This window comes from Conger conger, chromosome 17 (genome assembly GCF_963514075.1).
Source record: "Conger conger chromosome 17, fConCon1.1, whole genome shotgun sequence".
In the NCBI taxonomy this organism is placed as follows: Eukaryota; Metazoa; Chordata; class Actinopteri; order Anguilliformes; family Congridae; genus Conger; species Conger conger.
In genome coordinates this window covers 23,565,064-23,587,126 of record NC_083776.1, presented here as the reverse complement: position 1 = coordinate 23,587,126, position 22,063 = coordinate 23,565,064, and the positions used below count along the sequence as shown (strand labels likewise).

The 22,063-nt window shown below is 46.8% G+C and overlaps 1 protein-coding gene across 2 annotated transcripts; it reads left to right on the top strand.

Annotated features, from left to right (window-relative positions):
- The first annotated feature begins 710 nt into the window (after positions 1-710).
- On the top strand, positions 711-21,839 carry gas6 (growth arrest-specific 6). Of its 2 annotated transcripts, XM_061227172.1 has the most exons (15): positions 711-1,197; positions 1,544-1,704; positions 7,231-7,255; positions 7,913-7,975; positions 10,116-10,238; positions 12,408-12,527; positions 12,921-13,046; positions 13,827-13,948; positions 14,358-14,476; positions 14,649-14,838; positions 15,542-15,706; positions 16,892-17,066; positions 17,584-17,726; positions 20,023-20,233; positions 20,706-21,839. In XM_061227172.1, exons 1-15 carry the CDS (start codon positions 1,125-1,127, stop codon positions 20,855-20,857), a joined length of 1,968 nt encoding a protein of 655 aa, XP_061083156.1. In that variant the 5' UTR covers positions 711-1,124; the 3' UTR covers positions 20,858-21,839. The 2 variants fall into 2 exon arrangements, with proteins under 2 accessions (XP_061083156.1, XP_061083157.1); XM_061227173.1 differs by lacking the exons at positions 711-1,197; positions 1,544-1,704 and adding an exon at positions 1,925-2,172.
- Positions 21,840-22,063: the final 224 nt, after the last annotated feature.

Below are 22,063 nucleotides of genomic sequence, written 5' to 3'. Positions count from 1 at the left end.
ACCACCAATGATGTCCAGCTGCGTAAACTATTGCAGTGCTTCATGTGTTCAAACACTGACGTCCATGAAATATATAATTACATAATTAACTGTGTCACCAATTAGGTAACAGTTGGGATGATTACATTTTCTGTATAATTTCAAACTTGAATGACATTGTGGTGAAACAGATCCCAGGGATAAACTTGGCATTGCTGGCCAACACACACACACACACACACAAGAATATAATTATATAATAAATGTACAGTTACAAGATACCAATTCCATTAATTACAGACAGCTACAATTACATCAGGTTGAAAGACAGGCAGTAAGATATTATGCATGGTTTGGTATTATACTTAAGTTTTAAGCATATCACCATTATCTGCTTGGTTGTCTTGGCGAATCTTGGCTAGCAAGAGCCTAGATTTACTGTAAATGTCCCACAAAAGCTCAGAAATGCAATCAGTACATTGGAAAAGCATATAATCTATGAATAAAGGTCCAGGATTTATCCAATAATATCTGAATCTGACTATTTTACACGTAGTCTAACTGGAAAACATATGCCTAAAATCCAGATGATGTGTTTGGTTTATCACTGTAAATATACTTTCTTTACTTCAGTGACAAATTAGGTAGATAACCTTATGATCCCAACAAGTTCAAATGGCAATCTATCCTTTCGCTACGTCATTCTAAGCAGTTTTACGAGTCGTGTACAGTAGGGCGGTGCCACAAAGAAGTACAGTCAAACTGGATGCAGTATGACACCTTACTTAACGTCATTTTTCCGAAGGGAAAAATAATCCAGACTGGATGAATATGTCTGTGGCGTCTATGGGCTGAGATTATTCTTCACCTGGCTGCAAACTCACCTCGCTTTGAAGCCCGCATTGTGCTGGGCACTCTCCTCGCACGCGAGAAAGGATGAGGGGGAACTAGGAGGGGACGGTGCCGCAGTGTTTGTTGTGGGATGTAGCTAGTTAGCCTGTTAGTCTGAAGAAAGCGCTGGAGCTGAATGTAGCGGAATACTCCCCCGCTGGGTAGTGAATGTTCTCACTGTCTCTAGGACTACGATTTGGCTGCTACGTTCAGCTGAAAGAGGAAAACTTTCCTGATCTGGCGCAGGAATAAACATGCCGCCGATCCAGCCTCAGTTTCTGTCGGGATCTTTGTTGCTGCTGCTCCTCGTCTCCTGGTCTTCTCAGAGTATGTAACTTACAAGTTATTAAATATTAGCTTTCCTGATTAGGTTTAGTTTCCTGTGTTTAGAGCATCAGTGTGGCTATCGGATATATGGCTAGCCTGATTGCTAGCTAATAGTTAGCTGGCTCAGTTAGTGAAGACTAGCGAGGAAGCTAATCATTGCAGTGTCCTGATTCTCATTCACCCAAAATCACATTTTCCGAATATGCACAAAAGCCTATTTACTTTTCGTGTCTGCACAAGTGAGGACGATGAGTATGGACATAAAGGAATTAAAAGAAACAGCGACCTCGCTAGTATAACGTTACTCCCACTCCGCTCAGATTGCTTTTGTGTGTTTATTTTGTAGTCTCGTTGTCTCCGGAAGAGGCAAATCAGTTCTTGAAGAGACACAAGCGAGCCTATCAAGTTTTTGAAGAGACGAAACAAGGGCATTTGGAGCGAGAATGTGTCGAAGAGATATGTACCAAAGAAGAAGCTCGGGAAGTATTTGAGAACGACCCCGAAACCGTGAGTACTCCCTTCCCTTGACATGACTACTGACCCTTTTGCTACAAACTGGCTAATAATTGTGCGCTATGTTAAATTATCTGTCCAGTCTAATCAATCAGACGAGTGGCATCACACCCAGTATAGCTTCCAGCTGCAGCCCTAATTATGAGCATTGTCTCTTTGAGGCTGATGTGTGCACTGTCACTGGGGACTTTTATTGGCCCTGACTGCTGTGATTCCCGCGCAGTGACCTTTTGCACGAGCTGATGTCTGTCACGGAGCTTTAATGATCCCGCCCCGTCTCGTTCTTATGCCCTAGTAAATTCATTACACACGGAATCAACTGCATTAAGCGAGGCCATTGTCCTTGTATTTCCAGATAACATGCATCTGCATGAATTAGCAGCACGTTTCCGATAAGGAGGATGGCTGTTTTTAATTATGGAGCTGTGGGACCACACTGCTCTCACACGATTCCCGGGACAGGTCTGTGTTTTCGTAAAAAGGCTGTGCAGACGATTGTGCAACTGATGTTGATTTGTGCGCCGTCCCCTTAAACCTGAGCCTCTCTGTCTGAACTTCCTCTGCAGCTGTCCCTGAGGTCATTGGTGTAAAATCAAACTGCTGCTGTTGCTGTGTGTGTGTGTGTGTGTGTGTGTGTGTGTGTGTGTGTGTGTGTGTGTGAGAGAGTGAGAGAGAGAGAGAAAGAGAGAGAGAGAAAGAGAAAGAGAGAGAATGTGTGGGGGGCCTGTGAGAGAAAGAAAGAAACTGAGATAGTGGCGGAGTACAGTCTGAACTGTGGGACTCTGGACTATGATTTCTTCAGTTCTGCGGTGGACGCTGGACATAAATGATTTAACCAACATCCACACATTAAAACTGGCCATGAGAAGTACCTGGTGCACATGTACTCATATTTACAATTCTAAAGTGCTTGCAGTCGGTGCACATTCATGTGTATGGTATGTGCAGTGGGGTTTTGCAGAGAGGGGAATGTAGAGTTTGTGTATTACCGAATGTGCTGTGCAGTGTGAATGCAAATGCACTGTCTTAGTTTGTGTGGATTTTAACACAGTGCTGTTGGTGGAGAATGATCATCGGCTCAATTTACAGGGGGGACAGGGGTACGTATCCCCTACAATTTTACAGACGGCTGTAACATAGACTTAACATAAAGCCCCCCCACCCACACTCACCAAACCCCATTTGAAACTGAAATTACTCCCTCTGAGAATGATGTGCATTGGCTACTGTCCTGACGACAGTGATTTGCAGAACGGACAAGGTGACCTGCTGCTCGGTGAAACTGTCATCTCATCCTCACAAGTCACGGAACGGATGTTCTGGCAGGCTCAGAGTTTCGCTCTGTCACACGAACACCTGGTCCCATCTCACGCGCCCCTCCCCGTCCATCTCACCCCTCTGACCTTCACCCTGAGAACGCGTGTTCCCGCGTCCCGGACCGAAGAGGCCGTAAGCACCGTTACCCAAGCGTTTGCGTTGATGCTGCCAGGATTTGCACAGGCTTAAATCCCCCTTACAGAAGGCAGTTTCCAGTACATGATGCCGACCCAGAGGGAATCTGACGCCTGATTATGCGAACGCTGATCTTCCGTATTCATTTTGAGTGTGTTTGTGCAGCGGCTGCTTACGGTAAGAGGATGATCGCAGCAGGGCCGTGTGGTAGGGCCGTGACAGAGGGGATCGGAATGTGCTTTTAATCACAGATAAATTCCACTCAGCTTCTGTTAAATCTGATGCCTGTAAAACCATGTTAATATAAGGCCAGCTCTGCCCCCCCGCTGTGTGTGCACGTGTGTGTGTGTGTGTGTGTGTGTGTGTGTGTGCACATGTGTGTGCACATGTGTGTGCACGTGTGTGTGTGTGTGTGTGTGTGTGTGTGTGTGTCAGCTTTACGAGGTGAGGCTGGCCACTCTGCAGGGTGTGTGTGGTCAGGTTGTGGTCACTTTTATGAGATGCGATGTGGTCGGTGGGGATAGCTGCTCCACACTCTCCTGCATTGCAGTGAATTGTGGGTCTCTGTGGCAGCTCCCCGCCTCTCTTACCTCTGGCACACTGAGGCTGAGAGGACTCCGGTTATTCAGGCCCGTTTGCCTGAGAGAGGGGAACCGCTTGCTGCTCCCTCTGGTGTTGGAGAAATTGATCTTGTCCTACATTCAGACAAACAGTTCACATTCACATTAGCACACATCTGACTGCAGGGCAGAGGAGTCTGCAGTCACTGCAGAGGAAAAGCTGCTCGTAGCTCGGCAACCAGCAGACACTGCAGAGGAAAGGTTGCTCATGGCTGGGCAGCCTGCAGACACTGCAGAACTAAAGTTGCTCATAGCTCGGTAACCAGTAGACGCTGCAGAGGAAACGTTGCTCATAGCTCGGCAACCAGCAGACACCGAAGAGGAAAAGTTGCTCATAGCTCGGCAACCAGCACACACCGAAGAGGAAAAGTTGCTCATAGCTCGGCAACCTGCAACCACTGCAGAGGAAAAGTTGCTCCGTGATGACTAATCTGCTGACACTGCAGTGGGAAAGTTGTGTTTTCGCACATACCAGTAAATTGCTGATGTCATGGAGCAATTGACAGCTTAAAGGGAAGACTCTGGAAGATAAACAGGCAGGGATATTTAATAGGGAGCTCTGTGTTGAAACAGTCGAGTACTCATTGCAGCCTGCAGTCTGGATCGTGGATCTTCTCTGGAAGGTCAGAGGAGAACAGGGCCACACTGGGGAGAGAGTAGGGTGCAGCATTGGGGTGCAGCACTCTGTAATACCCTCTTCCCCCTCCCGTTGTGCTTTTGGGGTCTTTATTGCCTCTCTCTCAGAACAGAGGGTTTGCTGTTCAATGTACACAAAATGGATGACCCTGGATGTGGTGGGCCCTTGCTGGTCCTAGGGTACCCCTGACCCCCCTCACTGGAGCCAGGGGCAAACAGTAATGCATTTTCCCTGTTCATTTTGGGCTATCTTCATCGATCAGATGTTAGATCTCAACCTGTTCTCTGCCTTTGACTTTATTATTATGCATTTTATTTATCTGTTATTGATTTAGGAGAGAGCTCAGTTGAGATGTCATCTCTTTTTCAAGGCGTTCATAGCCATAAATTCAGCATGAAATCAATGCACAAGCATGCACAAGACCTTAAAGTGACAGTAATGCCGTAGAACAGTGAGGCTAAAACAGAACATTAAGCACTAGGTTGCCTTTAAACAGCTAGGGATAGGCTACACCAGGGGTGTCAAACTGTAGTCCTGGAGGGCCGCAGTGTCTGCCGTTATTTGTGGTTTCCTTTCAATCAGCAGCCAATTAAGGCCTTGAGAAAGTGTGTGGACTCTGTGGCCCTCCAGGACTGGAGTTTGACACCCCTGGGCTACACTCTTCAGTTACTGTTCCAGAACTGTTACAGGGCCCAGGGCATCCCGTTTCCCACTGATGTTGCGCTGCTCACACACGCACACGCACACGCACACGCACACGCACACGCACACGCACACGCACGCACGCACTCTCTCTCTCTCTCTCTCTCTCTCTCTCTCTCTCTCTCTCTCTCTCCTCTCTCTCTCTCCTCTCTCTCTCTCTCTCTCTCTCTCTCTCTCTCTCACACACCCTCTGTTGCTCTCTCACACTCTGAGATTAGAGCAGGGGTGAACTCCTCACGGGCCATACTGGTTTCTGTTCCAACCAATTGCCTTGCTTTTAATTTGCTGACAGCTGTATAAATTACCCTGGTTCAAGCCTGTACTTTAGCAGAGTAAAATCATTAGGATACACTTGCAGTCTGCAGCAGTAGCCAGTACTCGTACACATATCAGATAAGATATGATTGAGCCAATTCATTAATGAAGACCAGAAGTTGGCACGAAATCCTGAAACGGATCGGCCCTTGTTGCGCACCCCTGGATTAGAGTCTGTTCTATGTGGATGGGTCAGCGCGTTCATTTGTCGTGTGTCTGGGTACAAATAATTAGACAGGACCTTGAACCCTGTATAAGTACTACACTACAAAACCATACGGTATTCATGCCTTTGATCTCGTTTCTTGGGAACAATCTGATCATGAGCAGATTCTCTATGGTTTGGAGTTCATCAGCTGTGGACAGGATGCTAATGTATTATAATGGGGCTGCCCTACAGTACTGTATGGTGGTTAAGGAGTTGGGTCTGTTACTCAAAGGTTGTGGTTTCCGTTTCACCCTTAAGAAGGGTACTTAACCTGAATTGATTCAGTGAAATATCCAGTAACTGTGGATGCTAATGGAATAATGTTAACGTCAAGTTAGCTATGCCCTGTGAACGCTGAGCCCCTAATGGCTCAGGCACTCTCTCATTGCCTTGCTGGTGCCTTGCTTTCCATTATAAACAGGCTGCTCTCCCATTGCGATGTCTCTTTGTCTCATTTGATGTTGAGAGGACGTTGTGGGAATTTTATTGCCGCTGTTTTATTGGGGAGGTCATGACTGGGGTGCGCAGGGCAACTCTCCAACTGGCATCAACCAGCAGGCCCGAATACACCAAAGAAAGCCTGGGCCCAGCGCTGTCCTTCAGTACTAACCAGGCACACCATAGAGCCTGCTCCCTCTAGAGCTTGCATTAGTGGAACTTCAGGCCTTTGAAGAGGCGGTTTTTCAAGAATGTTTTTTACATTTTTTTTATTCAAAGTGTTCTAGAACTCCACCGCTCTCAATTACCAGTCGTGATTGTTACATCAGCATTGGAATGTTCAGTTAAGAACGTTCAGTACAGAACATTCTAAACACATTTGTGATCTTATGCCTAGAAAAGGGTTAAGTGAGCCCGCTTTGAAAGCAGCGTTTTTAAGCGACTAGACTCGCTGTGGATCTGCATCCAGGCGGGGCTTCTCGGCGACTGTGTGAGGGTTCGTGGAAAAACTGAGGAGAGGAAAAGCGGGACTCGTGTTTGCCGGACCGTCCTTGTTTGGCCGGGCTTGTTCCTCTCCTCACAGCCTAAGACATCCTCATTAATTCTGCTTCCATTCGCTTATTCATGCGACTTCCAGAACACCCTCATTCATTTGACTTCCATTCTCTTGCAGACCTTGGTTACATTTACTTCTCCTTTAACAAACCTTCACTCAATTGACCTCAGACACACTCATTAAACGTGCTTCCCCTCTCCGACCCTCATCTAGTACCCCTTTCCCAGAAGCCCTTGACTGCTATGGCAATTACAAATATTTGCAATTCCTGTCAGTTACTTCCTGCATAAACATGTTTTTTGTTTTAGTTTTGAAATGAATTATATTGATGTCTTTTCCCAGAAAGCTCTGTTTTACTTTTGCCTGTAGTTTGCACTTCCTGCACAAACAGTACTGCAGTACATCACTCTGGTACACTAGCCAGTAGTAGCACAGGCAGGCACACACTGCAGTGCAGTGCTTTTTGAATGAGTAATGTGTTTTTTGGTATTAGAGTGACTCACTACCATAGATGTCTGCGCAGTGCAGAGGAGTCTCACGCTACCATAGACATCAGTCATGTTTAATTCATTCCCTTCTCTCTTTCCTACAGGAATACTTTTATCCGAAGTACTTGGGTAAGTGCACATTTGTGCTTTCTATCTTGGCATTTGCCGCAATGAACTCAGTATATCCACAGTTTATAATGTGGACCTGCATATTGGCCCAGAGAAGGAGGTTGAACTGTGTCCAGGTGAGAATTAGTGGCAGGTTGAACTGTATACAGGTCAGGCTTAGACAAGCAGGTTGAACTCTGTACTGGTGAGAATGGGAGACGGGTTGAACTGTGTACAGGTGAGGCTTAGAGGGGCAGGTTGAACTGTGTACAGGTGAGGCTTAGAGGGGCAGGTTGAACTGTGTACAGGTGAGGCTTAGTGGGGCAGGTTGAACTGTCAACAGGTGAGGCTTAGAGGGGCAGGTTTAACTGTGTACAGGTGAGGCTTAGAGGGGCAGGTTTAACTGTGTACAGGTGAGGCTTAGAGGGGCAGGTTTAACTGTGTACAGGTGAGGCTTAGAGGGGCAGGTTTAACTGTGTACAGGTGAGGCTTAGAGAGGCAGGTTTAACTGTGTACAGGTGAGGCTTAGAGGGGCAGGTTGCACTCAGTGAGTCTCAGAGAGCTACAGGAGAGTCTCAGAGGTGAGTCTGGAGAGTGCTGTGGGCTCAGTGTTGGGGTTAAAGGCTGTGCTTGGCTGACTGGAGCTTTAAGACTCTTTTCTTTTCATCCTGGTACCAGCATGCGTGGATACGTTCGGAAACTCAGAGAAGAAGAGACAAGACCTGATCACATGCGTTCACAGTGAGTGTCATCTCTCTCTCTCTCTCTTTCTATTCCCTCTCTTTCTGTCGCTACCCATCGCTCCATCTTTCCCTGTGTCCTCCCCTCTGCAGTGAGTTGGCTCTGGGGTTTATAAATAGCGCTGTAGGGGAACTGTGTTCCCTGCTGGTCTGCACTGCAGTGCACCTTCCCTCTGCATAGAAGCACTCAATTTCACTCTCTAACTTCAAAATGAAAGCGCAAATGCAGTGAGGAACACAGACACACTTACCCCCTCTTACCCTGACACCTGCTGCTGCGAGATAGCCCTTGTGTTTTAATGTGTGTTATAGTTGTACATCTTATATACAATATGGAAGACTTTCCTTCTTCTTTTTTTTAAATGCCAATTTTGCATTATGATTGTTCAACCTGTCACTTACATTTACTAGGGGCCAAATATTAGTGATGCACACAGAAAATGTGAAAAGGGGCTGGTTTAGATTAGCAGACTTTCGGGTAAAGCACTAGCTACCTATTCACAGAATGTATACAATAAAAATGGAATATATTTTTCCCAGTAGCTTTAGTGTTGGCCTGTCTCCAAAGCCAAGTGCAGCAGCTTCTGTCTGTTAGCCGTACCTGGGGCAGCGTACTGACAGACTTGCGGAGCTCCCAGGATTTCAGAGCAGGTCTGTGGGTTGGTGGAGAAGGCCGGTGATGGATTCTGACTTTGAGGGAGGGGGGAGCACTCTGGGGCCACGGGCTGTTCCCAGCACAGCGGGCGGAAGAGCAGGATGAGGCCGACATGCCCCTGTGAGTCTGCTCCTGGCACAGGCATGGAAAGAGAGAGTCTGAGAAACGGAGAGAGAGAGAGCCTGAGAAATGGAGAGAGGGAGAGAGGGAACGGGAGCTGGGAGGGAAACCGCAAGCGTCTATATGTCAGATCCTTACATGAAAAGGCCCCCCCTCCCCCTTGGATAAACTCCAGTCATCAGCTTTTTATATTGGGCCTGGCGGATTCTTGTCCCTCTCCAAAACGCGCCTCTTTCTGCTCACGACAAGGCATGAGCCGTTCATACAACACGTGCTCTAATGTGTTCAGCCGCCCAGCCTGTGTGTTTGTACGGCGCGGGGCTGAAATCACACACACTTTCCTGTAAGCCATGTGACTCATGTAGCACAAAGATCCAAACCCCACAGAGACAGGGTGCTGCAGAACATTCCGGATTCCAGACAAGCCTCTGCATGAGCCTCCAACACCGATCACTGTCGGGGGAATATCCCGAATATCCCCCTGCCCCGTCTCCGTGTCTCCCCACCACCATTCTTATTAATGTGTCACTTTATCCTCTGCTTCTCCCTGTTTGCTCTCTCCCCCTTTCCTTCCCCCTCTCCCCCCCCCCTCTGCCTCTGGTCCTGAACAGCCTTCCTCAGCATGTCCAGACTTGCCCGGTTAGGAAACAGTAAAAATGTTATAGTGTGTGCAGAACAGTGGCTGTGCATGGTTGAACTGCAGGTTTGTATAAAACAGCGCAGTGAACGAAGACGGTCTCCAGCGTCAGAGGAAGGAACACAGAAGACCACCGAGGGCGCTAGACCACCGACACTGATGCGTGTGAAGGACCACCATGACCGTAACGCACAGACTGTTTGAGAAAAGACTGTTATTATACGGCAAACACTGACTGTAATGGACAGCCCTCATCACCTTGCAGAGGCTTCACTGTGAAAGACTGATTCAGCCTTATACAGACACCGTTCACTGTGAAGCTGGGATTACTGTCTGTGAAGGAAGTGGAGTTACTGAATGAAGGTCAGCAGTGCTCCCGTTCTAGGAGCATTTGCTCCTGATAATCGATGCGCTAAACCGGAAAAATTGTTTCGGAGCGCATCAACTAATTGGGATACGTTGGTGTGCTCCTAAATTTTCGGACCGCATGTGTTCCTTGGAAAAAATGTTGAGCCCTTGAATGTTGGTAGGACATGATGAGAAGTAGACTGTGATCAAAAAGGAAGAGAGTTGAGCTTTCTGCATAAAGGAATCAGAATCAGATGTGCAGCTTTTTGGGTGAATTATGAGATAGTGTTGGAACTGTGTGATAAGGGGAGGGATAGAAGGACATGATTTCCTGCAGAAATGTGGGTGTGCTCCCCTGATGCCCCTGTCCCTCTGCCCCAGACATCCCAGACCAGTGCTCCCCCTCGCCCTGCAACCCCAGAGGGATGGTGCGCTGTGAGGACAAGAAGGGCGACTTCCTGTGCCACTGCTTCACAGGCTGGGCCGGCGTCAGGTGTGAGAAAGGTACGGTCAGACCTTTAACCACCAGATAAACCACACTGTCACACCTGTAACCTCCAGAGAAACCACACTGTCACACCTGTAACCTCCAGAGAAACCACACTGTCACACCTGTAACCTCCAGAGAAACCACACTGTCACACCTGTAACCTCCAGAGAAACCACACTGTCACACCTGTAACCTCCAGAGAAACCACACTGTCACACCTGTAACCTCCAGAGAAACCACACTGTCACACCTGTAACCTCCAGAGAAACCACACTGTCACACCTGTAACCTCCAGAGAAACCACACTGTCACACCTGTAACCTCCAGAGAAACCACACTGTCACACCTTTACCGACTGACTGAGGTCAATCAATAGGCTCCTAATTAGGTTGCTGAACACACCCATTTAATTTCTTTCATAATTGTTTCTTTAAATTCATCAACACAATGCAGGTTTGGCTCGTTATTATTTGCTTTGTTTTTTTATTTTGTATCTTCCAGGTGGTTAGTTTTAGTGGCCAAGTGTCCACAATTTAACCAGTTAGTAGCCTCTTGATTCACCACACTTGAGCATTTGATCAGTTATAAATAAGTTTCCTTTTTTATGTAATTGTTTTCAATATAGCACACTAAGCACAATACAAACATTAGAGTTTTATTTTTCATTCTTCACATAGCTGTTACGACCAAGACTGGGTCGTAACAGTAGTTTAAGAGGGTAAATAATCCCTCGAAAAATCAATAGTACATCATTAAGAAAAGTGAAAAGCTTGTTGAAGTTCTGGGACTTCAATTGTGGTTGGAACGGAAACCAACATATACAGGGGGCCTCCAGGACAAAGTTTGGGAACCACTGCTCTAGAATTACACCTTTAACCACCAGAGGAACTATACCGTTACACATTTAACCACCAGAGAAACCGTACTGTCACACCTCTATCCATCATAGAACCCATACGGTCACCTTTAACCGCCAGAGAAACCATTTTCAACTGCCAGAGAAACCACAATCACGGTGCTTGACTAATACTGATACTGTCACGCCCGTATGGAGGAAGAGGCTGCAGGTGTAGCTTGTGCAGGCAGACTGTGGGACCAGGTCAGATCATGCCCTCTCCAGAGACCATTCTGTGTAATGCTGGCTACAGCTGACTGCTGTGGTCTGGATTTGGAGGACTGACCATGGGGTTCATCTGCACGGAAACAGTGCTTTAACTGGCTAACCCAGCTCCTCAGCCTGTGACTGGTCTGATGCACTGCAGGCTACATTCCTACTGGAGAGGCATGCCAGAGCAAATAAAACTGATTGCTCAACATCCGTGCCATCCTGGAAGCTGAGAAAAGAAAGTATGGAGCCAGACGGAAACGTCAGAGTCATGCAGATTCCGGAAGCTTCCTTTTTATCCTAAGATCGTCTCAGTCTCAAGATATTTCACAGTATGGCGTGAAAGCCACGTCATACTGTTTTCCCTGGGGGCTCCGCAAGAGGGAGGGGGACGTTGTGATGTGAAAGGTGTTTCCGCCCGTGTCGTGATTGTTGCGACCTCTCGGGTGACCTTGCTATGGCGTCACCATGCGGCCGCTTGCATCACGTTACTGACGGAGACGCGAGACTCTGCATGCGTCTGTGAGGAGAGCAGCAGCTGAGGAGTACCCAGCTCTGCAGTGACTGACGCTGCACTGAGCATGCTCAGTGATGAGACAGCTCTGCAGTGCGTGTGAGCCTTCTGCAGTTACACTGGGGCTGAGTCTGATTCCAGCTCACGTTTCCACGGTGACTCAGCCTAAAACATTAGCAAAGTCACCCTATGTGAGTGTGGCAAAGGCTGCACTTTCCTCTGCTCTGCTACAACCATGGGAAGATATGAAAAGACAATAATTCATCATAATTCAGTCACATAATGACACATACACATATGCATATTTCTATTATCCTGCAAAATCATGATATGACGATCATGGTTAATATATAAAGACATATGGACCTAATAGTTTTACAGAACAGTGTCAATATTGTGAATCATCCCACAGCATCGACTCTTTTATAGGACCGTACATTTTTGACCTGGGTTCCACTTCTCTGAAAGAGGGGTTCACGGCTCAGCAGTGTCACAAGAGGACCAAGCTTGGGCCGGATTGGTTTGTTGCGTCACATGACTTGCATGTGGTTCTCCGATTGGCAGATATAAACGAGTGTGACAAGAAGAACGGCGGCTGCGACCATGAGTGCAATAACACGGTTGGCAGCTACCGCTGCTCCTGCGGGCCTGGCTACACGCTGGTGGACCGCCACACGTGTAACGGTAAGACTCGCACGTCACCCTACCCCCCCCTCTCATACGCACATCAATCTATAACGGAGGTAACCAACCCTGTCCTGGACATCTACTGTCCTGTAGACAGACCTGACTACTGATTAGTATCTCAACAAGATGTCTAGCTGTTGAGTGAGGTGTGTCTCCAGGGACATGGTTGGTTACCACTGGTCTATAAAAACCCAGACATGTTCACTCCAATGTGCTTCTTCATTTTTCAGTGGAGTAGATTAATGCACAGTGTGAGTGGATGTTTTGGTTAGATGTGTGACTGGGCGCATGGTCGGGATGCTTGTTTGGCCTCATTACCTTGGGGGACAGGAGGTCCCTGGATAGTGTGGAGCTTTAGGATTTGTCACTGAGCGCTCCTTTGTGTTCCAGATGTTAATGAGTGTGTGGAAGACCCTGGAGTGTGTGGAACGGCACGTTGTGGCAACCTCGTGGGGTCCTACGAGTGTCTGTGTGAGGAGGGCTATGTGTACGACAACGTGTCCAAGTCCTGTTTGGGTAAGACCACACATGCATACATACATACATACATACGTACAAACCCTCACATACACATACAGACACACACATGCATGCATACATACATACATACATACACACCCTCACACACACACGCATACATACATACATGCATACATACAAACCCTCACATACACATACAGGCACACACACACATGCATACATACATACACACCCTCACACACACATACACATACAGACACACACGCATACATACAGTACACACATGAACAAAGGCACACACATACACATACAGACACACACACGCATACATACAGTACACACATGAACAAAGGCACACATACACACAGACAAAGGCACGCATGCGTACACACACACACACACACACACACACACGCACAAGCTCACACTGCACCCTGTCAGATTTCAAAAGTACATTGTCCTGCGCAGAGAGTGAGGATAGTATAACAGAGGACTCAGCCATCCAAATATTTTATTTGTGTAACATGTTAGTGCCTGCGTGTTTTTCTGAGGCCAGGAATGCTGGAGCCCAGTGGGGATTTTCTCACTCGCAGGAATTCACATTTCCACAGCTGCGTCCGCAGCCCGTGTTGTTGCAGACCGGGCACGCATTTCCCAGAAATCATCACTCTTTCTAAAGCAAGCGTCCATCTCCTCTTTTAGCCTCCTGAATCCAGGCCTGCAGGCATTTTGTGCTGATGCATTTCCAGTTTATAGAGAGCTGTCTGATACTCCCCTGGAGGCTGATCCAGCTGTTTTTATGCCCTCTCCCTGCAGATGTGGATGAGTGTGAGACCCAGGTGTGTGCGGAGGAGTGTGTAAACACACCTGGGAGCTTCCGCTGCTTCTGTGACGGGCGGAGGGGCATGAGGCTGGCGCAGGACTACAGGAGCTGTGAGGTAAAGGGGCATGAAATCACACCGAACCCCAAAACCCAGACGGTGCTATCCCCAAAACTCACTGGACCCAAAACCCAGACCATGCTATCCCCCAAAACACACCGGACCCACAACCCAAACCCCAAACCCCAAATCATACTGTATTCCAAAACCCAAACTGTGCTATCCCCCAAAACACACGGGACCCACAACCCAAACCCCAAATCACACCGTACCCCAAAACCCAAACCGCGCTATCCCCCAAAACACACTGGACCCAAAACCGAACCGTGCTATACAGCAAAACATACCATACCCAAAACCGTGCTTTACCCTAAAACACACTGCACCCCAAACCCATGTTAAAGTGGCAAGCAGCCCCCCTGTATGGGCTGAATCACTCTGACTGTTCCCCTGTCTGTCTCCACAGCCCATAGAGCCGTCATTGTCTCTGAACATGAAGAGGAACTCGCGCTCACTCTACCTGGGCCGCATGTTCAGCGGAGTCCCCGTCGTGCGCCTGCGCTTCCGTCGGAGAGTCCAGACCGGGTGAGAGGCGGGGACGGCCCCAATCCAAAAAACATTTTCCAGCATTTTTGGCGCTATTTTTAGCATATCATTTAGCATTTAACCAATGGCTGCCAAAGCACTCCTCAGATACCGCTCTGCAGATGTGAACATTTATGAGAAACTCCATCCATGACACCATCCTCTCCCTCAGTTTCACTGCAGAGTTCGACCTCAGGACCTTTGACCCGGAAGGGGTCATCTTTTTCGCCGGGGGGCACCTGAACAGCTCTTGGATCGTGCTGGCAATGCATCGTGGGAAGCTGGAGCTGCAGCTGAAGTACGGGCCGGTGAGCCGGGTCACCAGCAGCGGACCGGAGGTCAACGACGGGCAGTGGCACAGGGTGAGAGGCCTGAGATCCGCTGTGGTGTTCAGCAGGGCTGTCCATAGACGACAAGCAGAGACACAGGGTGAGAGACCTGCTGTGGTGTTCAGCAGGGCTGTCCATAGACGACAAGCAGAGACACAGGGTGAGAGACCCGCTGTGGTGTTCAGCAGGGCTGTCCATAGATAAAAGGAGAGACACAGGGTCAGAGACCTGAGACCCGCTGTGGTGTTCAGCAGGGCTGTCCATAGAGTACTGACCCCAGTCTCAAACTCAGAGCTGTGACCAGGGTGGTCATCAAAAGGGTTATCCCAACCTGGGTCATTTTAGTCTTAATTTGAATCCGTTTTTATTTCCTTTAAATTTAGTTGAGTTTCTGCTTCTGATATTTTGTTGTAATTATATCTTTAGTAGATGTTAATTACTGAACACACTGAAATAGCGCGTTTAATGTATTTAAGCCTCCGTGAGCTTTTCACGAACAGCGAAAGGCACCAACACTGCTTGTAATCACGTCACTTTGACTCCGACGTCTTCCTGCCTTCAATGTGCGTCTGACAGCAGTGCTGCCTAAGCACTTCCAAACACTCCTTTGAAGGACAGTGACTAATCAGGCAGCAAGGCATCAAGGCCACAGCCTTCAGTTTGAGACACTGCCTCTGTCTTCACTTTGTTTTTCACGGAATGGTGCAGCTCTTTGACGTTTTTCATGTCCTCTCAGATCTCTGTGGAGGAGCAGGGACGGAGCCTGGTGATTAAGATTGACAGGGAGGCCGTGATGAAGATCGCGGTGAACGGGGACCTCTTCACCCTGAAGAAGGGCATGCACGAGCTCAACCTCACCGTGGGAGGGGTCCCCTTCAAGGAGGGGGGGCTTCTGAGCCAGGTGAGTGTCGCTGGCACCTCAGGGTTTCTGCAATAATGATGCATTACATTACATTACATTACATTACATTTGGCAAAAAGCCAAAGCGATGTACAAAAAGTGCATACCAAGGTCATGACAACAAACTATAGAACAGGTTGGAAAAGGTACAATTCATAGAATCAGTTGTACAGCCATGAACTTTAAGTTTAGTACACATGGTTAATAGGCCAAGTAAGTTATAAGCTCAAGACCTAGAGTACCAATGCACTCAGTGGAGAAAGCATTACTTATATTACACCATTCATTTCATGATCACAAATCCTTTTACGGTGAAGGGAAGGAGACTATCTCAACAAACACCAACATGCTGCACCTGCCTGGGGTGATGCAGGGCAGCCATTTTGTTCCAGAATGCTTAAAACACTTCAGCTGAGGTTGAGAGGGAGAGAATCCTACGCCAGTACTACCAGGGGAAAATTAGAGGGCCTTAATTGAATGAGTCAAAATCTAAATTCGGTCAGGACTTCTGGGAAGCACGAAATTTCCGTGCAAACTTAGGGTGTCAGGAACTGTTTTGTCTCATCCTGAGGACAGCATTTCCTACAGACCGACCTGTCTGTCACTGGGTTCAGGCTTCGGTTGCTCCTGCTCAGTCCAGAGAGAACACTGCTCCCTGCTGGCTCAATAACAGCACAACAGTAGTCTTCAGTGGACTCCCCGCATTGCGAAATGAAGCATTTTTTCCACTGGAGAGAGTTACAGGAAGTCATTATTCTGCTTCGGCAGTGAGATTCAGCCTTCCGCCTGACCGCTATTCAGACAAACATTTAATCTCACACACGCACAGGCACACACGTGTGAACATTCTCCCACACGTTATACGCTAACGCGGGTATACAGTACTTTGTGACTCAAAAGCACACATTCCCATTCCCACATACTGTGAGTGATGCAAGCGCCTGATTCATTATTCCTGTGCATTTCGAGGGTGCTGGGTCATTATCCCTGTGCTAAGGGGAACTTCGTCACTGTCCTTGTGTTCTATGAGTGAGATGGGTTGTTTTTCGGTCATGAATGAACAATGTTATTTTTCCTGGTCTTCGCATGCGATGAGTGAGTCATTGAGTGAACGGTGTGATTGTTGCGGTGGATTAGCGTGGTGGGCTCAGTGGGGCGTGACGCTGTGTTACCCCCCTCCCCCAGCTGAACCCTCGTCTGGACGGCTGTTTGCGGGAGTGGCGCTGGCTGACAGGGGAGGACACCTCCATCCAGGAGACTATCCGCTCCAATGAGAAGATGCAGTGCTTCTCTGTGGAGGACCGCGGCTGCTTCTATCCTGGCAGGGGATTCGCCCTCTTCAACCTCAGCCTGTGCCACAGTACGTGTGCCACATTCAGTGTGTCTGTCTGTGTGTGTGTGTATGTGTGTGTACACCACAGTGTGTGTGTGATTGTGTGTGCGGGCGTGTACCACTATGTGTGTGATGCATACATAATTGCATTTGTATGTGTGTGTGTGTGTGTGTGTGTGTGTAATTGTGTATGCATTTGCATGTGTGTATGTGTGTGCGTGCGCGCATGTACCATTGTATGTACCACTGTGTGTGTGCACATGTACGAGTGAGTGAGTGAGTGAGTGAGTGAGTGAGTGAGTGAGTGAGTGAGTGAGTGAGTGAGTGAGTGAGTGAGTGAGTGAGTGAGTGAGTGAGTGAGTGAGTGAGTGAGTGAGTGAGTGAGTGAGTGAGTGAGTGAGTGAGTGAGTGAGTGAGTGAGTGAGTGAGTGAGTGAGTACCATTGTATGTACCATTGTGTGTGTGTGTGTGTGAGTGTGTGAGTGTACCAGTGTGTGTGCGCTTTGTGTATTGGTGTTTTCAGGCTGTTTGTGTCTCTGTGCAGGTGACTCTCAGGTGTTCAGTCTCCAGTTGACCCTGCGTCCTGCCTCCAACACTGGGGTTCTATTTGCACTAGTCCGTCAGGACAGCGTCCCCCTGTCCGTCTCACTGTCCCACTACCACCCAGGGAAGAAACTGCAGCAGGAGGTGAGATTTCACACAGTGTGTGTGTGTGTGTGTGTGTGTGTTTTGTTTATAATCCATGTTTTGTTTATAATCCAAAACAGGCAAATACATTAAAATATATATTTTTTAAATTTTACATTATAAAACAAAAATGTGACCATGTTTAGTTTAAATGATTGCCATTTAGTTTGTTCAAATGTATCTATCAAAGTACAAATAAAATATGTAAATACCAATCGCGCATATCTTCAATTGTCGCAAGTGTCACAAGTCTAAAAGAATGTGAAATATCTGTCCCTGGTTTGAGTTTACTGTTCAAAACAACTTGCACAATAAAAGCTTGGCATGCTACTCCTCATAGTAGAAACAAATGTGCCAAACAATTAAAATTCCTGGATACAGCTTCACAAAGGCAGATGATTGAGAATCATCTTTATATGGTTGCATCACATTTAAGCGTGATGTACATCCTGTATATCCACAGTGATATAAACCGTTTTGAAATGGGGGTTGTTCAGCAATGTAACTGTGAAAGTGAAGCCAGATTATTTTAATCATTTGCGTAACTCCAGCGTTGTTTTGTAGCGATAGCTAGTTTCATAAGTCAAAATAGAATTAAAATATTACTTTTGTTCTACATTGGCTTTCCAAAAGACACATAAGATGCAGAAGGATACTAAACTGTCTGCATGTGACTACTGCTAGCTTGTACTCTTGCTTACTCAAACGTGAAAAAATTGAAAACCGTTAAAATGAAACAATGGAGCCTGTGTGTCAAAACGGAAACTGAACTGTTGACCAAGGAATGCGCTGAAAGGATACACAGGCCGAACTGCAAGTTCAGAGCGAGTCAGAAACTGTTCTCGTGTCATGAGAAAGTAGCAGCGAGGTGACGTTTGAAGGGGGGCAGAATTCTCTGAACATACAGGCTGTTTCAGGATACCCAGCTTAACTTAAACCACCGTGAGTTAGGAAAGCCATCTGTCAATGTGCCCACAAACACATTGAAATGTGCATTGTGTTATAAACAAGAGATTGCCATTTCCTTTTCATTATGCTGCTTCTTCTGAAAATTGTTCCCATAATTTTTTTGGAACTAACAAGGACTTGAGATTCATGAAGTGGGACACAAATCAATTCCTCTCTGAATTGTAGAGGAAATGCTTGTATCAAGTACCAACTGCAGTACTAATGACAACTTGCTTTAAGCATTGCAACATGCTAGCCTGAGATAGACAGAGCCATTTTGATTATATGTGGGTAAATGGCACGTTCCAAAAACTGAACTTCTACAAGACTGCAAACTGCCATTCTGGAGTCCCACAGGGTTTCTCTGAACATACAGGGCTACATTCACTTTTCTCTTTCAGAATGTCATGGGCAGTGCTGCTTATTCAGTACTGGGAGATACCGAGCCAGTTGAGTCAATGACCGCATTGATAACTTTCACACCTCGGACCTTTTAAAAACGGTCAAACTTCCTAATTCAGTTGCTGTAGATGACTTGTAAAACCTGCAGGAGGTTCAGTTATCAAAGCCTTGTACTGTCTTCCTTGGAGAGCCGTTTTTAAAAGGATATGTTTACATACAGTGGGTAGTTCAAATAAATCTGCGTGCTATTTACCGTCATAATTAAGCACCATTTTCTGAGCAGTTCTTTTAATCCTCAAGCACTTCTGTTCTGAAGCTAGTTCTGCTTCAAACGCTCGAGTACACTGGTTCTTAAACTTCTCAACATTGGGACCCAAATTAGAAATACTTTCTAACATCGGGCCCAATTGAGTCATTTAAAATGTTTTGGGGACCCCTCAAATTTCGGGACCTCATACACTGCATGACCCGTTTTGGGTCCGGGCCAAAGGTTGAGAAACGCTGCAGTAGTGCACGGGTCCCTGCGTGTGCCTGTACTCCTTACTGTGAGGTCATACCATTGCATGTTCAAATGCCTGTGCAATTTCTTTCCACTCTCAAGTATAAAATATTAGTTAACAATTGCATGGTGAAATTTTCTTTGGCAAATCCAAAAAATAAAAAAAGAATTTAGCAAAAAAAACTAAAGACTAACATTTAAATATGAATTAAAAAAAATCTATAATAGATAATATATACATAAAGATTTATTGAAATATAGGACTGAAATACTTTTTTTGAATGTTTTGTCATTTGCTGTGTGTGATGCATGTCCGATGCACGGGCATGTATGTGTCTGTGTGCGTGTGTCTGTGTGCTCTGTAATACCTGCTTGTGGTCCTACAGTGTGTGTGTGTGTGTGTGTGTGTGTGTGCGCATACTGTAATATCTCCCTCTGGTCCTGCAGTATGTGCTGGTCTCCATGGGCAGTGAGGTGGTGGCCAGCCTCCCTGCCTACCTGTGTGACTCAGAGACGCACCTCCTGAACCTGACGGTGGTGGGGAACCTGACCCTGCTGGAGGTGGACGGGCAGGGGGGGCAGGTGGAGCTGGGAGTGGGGGGGCCTACTGTCCCAGACCTCTCCTCCCCTGCCAGCATCTTCCTCGGGGGTCTGCCAGGTGAGCCCGCTCAGCACACCTACAGCTCCACCTGCTGCCACTGCAGGTGCAGACAGCCTGAACATGAGAACACACTTTGGGTCAGATATGGCAAGAATGGAGGAATTGAGGAAACGTATGTTCAGAAAATGGAACATCCATGCTCTTTTTCAAGCATCGCTTTGAAGCCACGATAGTAACAGACATGGCAAGTGGGGAACAGGTGGATCATTTACATGTACAAGGATGCGCTTGCATTTCCTTGCTCAAGCATCCTTCAGAAACCTCCTAGCTTCTCACTCATAGCTTCCTCAAGGAGCATTTAACAGGTGGGAATGTCTTTAAAGATGGCGGACTCTGATCAATTAGGCAAGGACCAAGGAGATGAGGAAAGATTAAATAAGCTATTGGAATGAGCCCAGTGGCACTGCATTTGTGCTGATACAAGAAGTTAATTTCAAGTGACCTTTGACCTTCTCCCCTCCTCCTCCAGATGTGCCTGTGGTCTCCACCCCGGTGTCGGCCTTCTACGCGGGCTGTATGGAGGCCACCCTCAACGGCCGGGCGCTGGACCTGGACGAAGCGCTCTACAAGCACAGCGACATCCGGTCGCATTCCTGCCCCCTGCTGGGCCCCGTCCTGTAACTGCCACTTCCCGACCAAACCCGCGCCCACACGCCCAAAACTCTGCTGTTCTCCTCCAAACACTGTCTTCTGATAGATTCCCCACTGTCACCACTGTCCTCTCAAAAAACGGTGACCCCATAAGCCCCGCCCCCTCAGACACCTGTGGCCTGGCCCCGCCCTTCACTGCCTCCAGCGACGCAGGCGTTTTCATCAGGTACAGCAGGGCCACACTTTACACTGAGGTGCAGCGGTGTGTGTATTTATATTAGGGACATAGAGCACTACGCTGTTTCACACTAGCTACTGAGGGGAGTCTGCTGTAATATACTGTATATGTAAATACTTGAGTATACAAAGCTTTGTAGCAAAACGTACCTTTTGAATTATCCCGGCCACTTCTGGCGTTAAACCTTTTTTAAAAGTATTCAACACTAAGACCACAGTATTCCACAATATATTATTTTTGTTTTTATCCCTCTGTTTGTTACCAGTATTTGAGTTTACGATTAGATATAATGTCGGAAGATCTTGTGTAAAACTGTCCTTTCAGAATGTTTTAATTGTTTTTTTGGTTTTGTTTTTTATCTTTCATTTTGTATATTTTAACCTTCATTTTATATTTTGTCATGGTCAGACTCCCAGTGTGCTTTTTGCTGGGTGATGTGTTTTTTTAAATAACAGTTAAGTGGAATCGTGCTTGAAATGAAATAAAGGTGATGGTTGAGATAGGGGCAAGTGGAAAGCTAGTTTAACAGCCACTTATCAGATGATAGTAAAGTGGAACTCCAGAGTTAAATACCTCTGGAAAAGAGGTTCTTCATTCATCTAGAGCTCATAACTCAGATGCAATAAGTTGCTAGTCATTACATTATAAATTATATAACACCATGTATGACACACCTGTAGAAAAATACTGGAAAAAAAACAAGCGCTGTAAAATGTTTTTGATCAAAAAGCTTTTCTTTCATTTTGAAGCAAATTAAAAACCACATGTCATTTATGTATTATTATTTTTTGCTTATGAATAAGTAGGCGGCATATTTGGAGAATTTGCTCCTGAAATTTGATGTTGGTCCTAACTTTTTCAACTTGAGCAGCAGTGCTCCTTGGAATAAAATGTTAGCATAGAGCCCTGTGTACACCACCAGGGGGCGACCATGAACATACACTAAGACCGGCACACAACAGAAGAACTTAAAGCCAATCACCAGCGATATAACAACT

Bases quoted from the DNA above. Each gene is read 5' to 3' on its own strand.
- gas6 (XM_061227172.1), top strand. From the start codon at position 1,125: ATGCCGCCGATCCAGCCTCAGTTTCTGTCGGGATCTTTGTTGCTGCTG. The intron at 1,198-1,543 runs GTATGTAACTTA...TTTATTTTGTAG, and splicing joins CGTCTCCTGGTCTTCTCAGA to TCTCGTTGTCTCCGGAAGAG. The intron at 13,949-14,357 runs GTAAAGGGGCAT...CTGTCTCCACAG, and splicing joins AGGACTACAGGAGCTGTGAG to CCCATAGAGCCGTCATTGTC.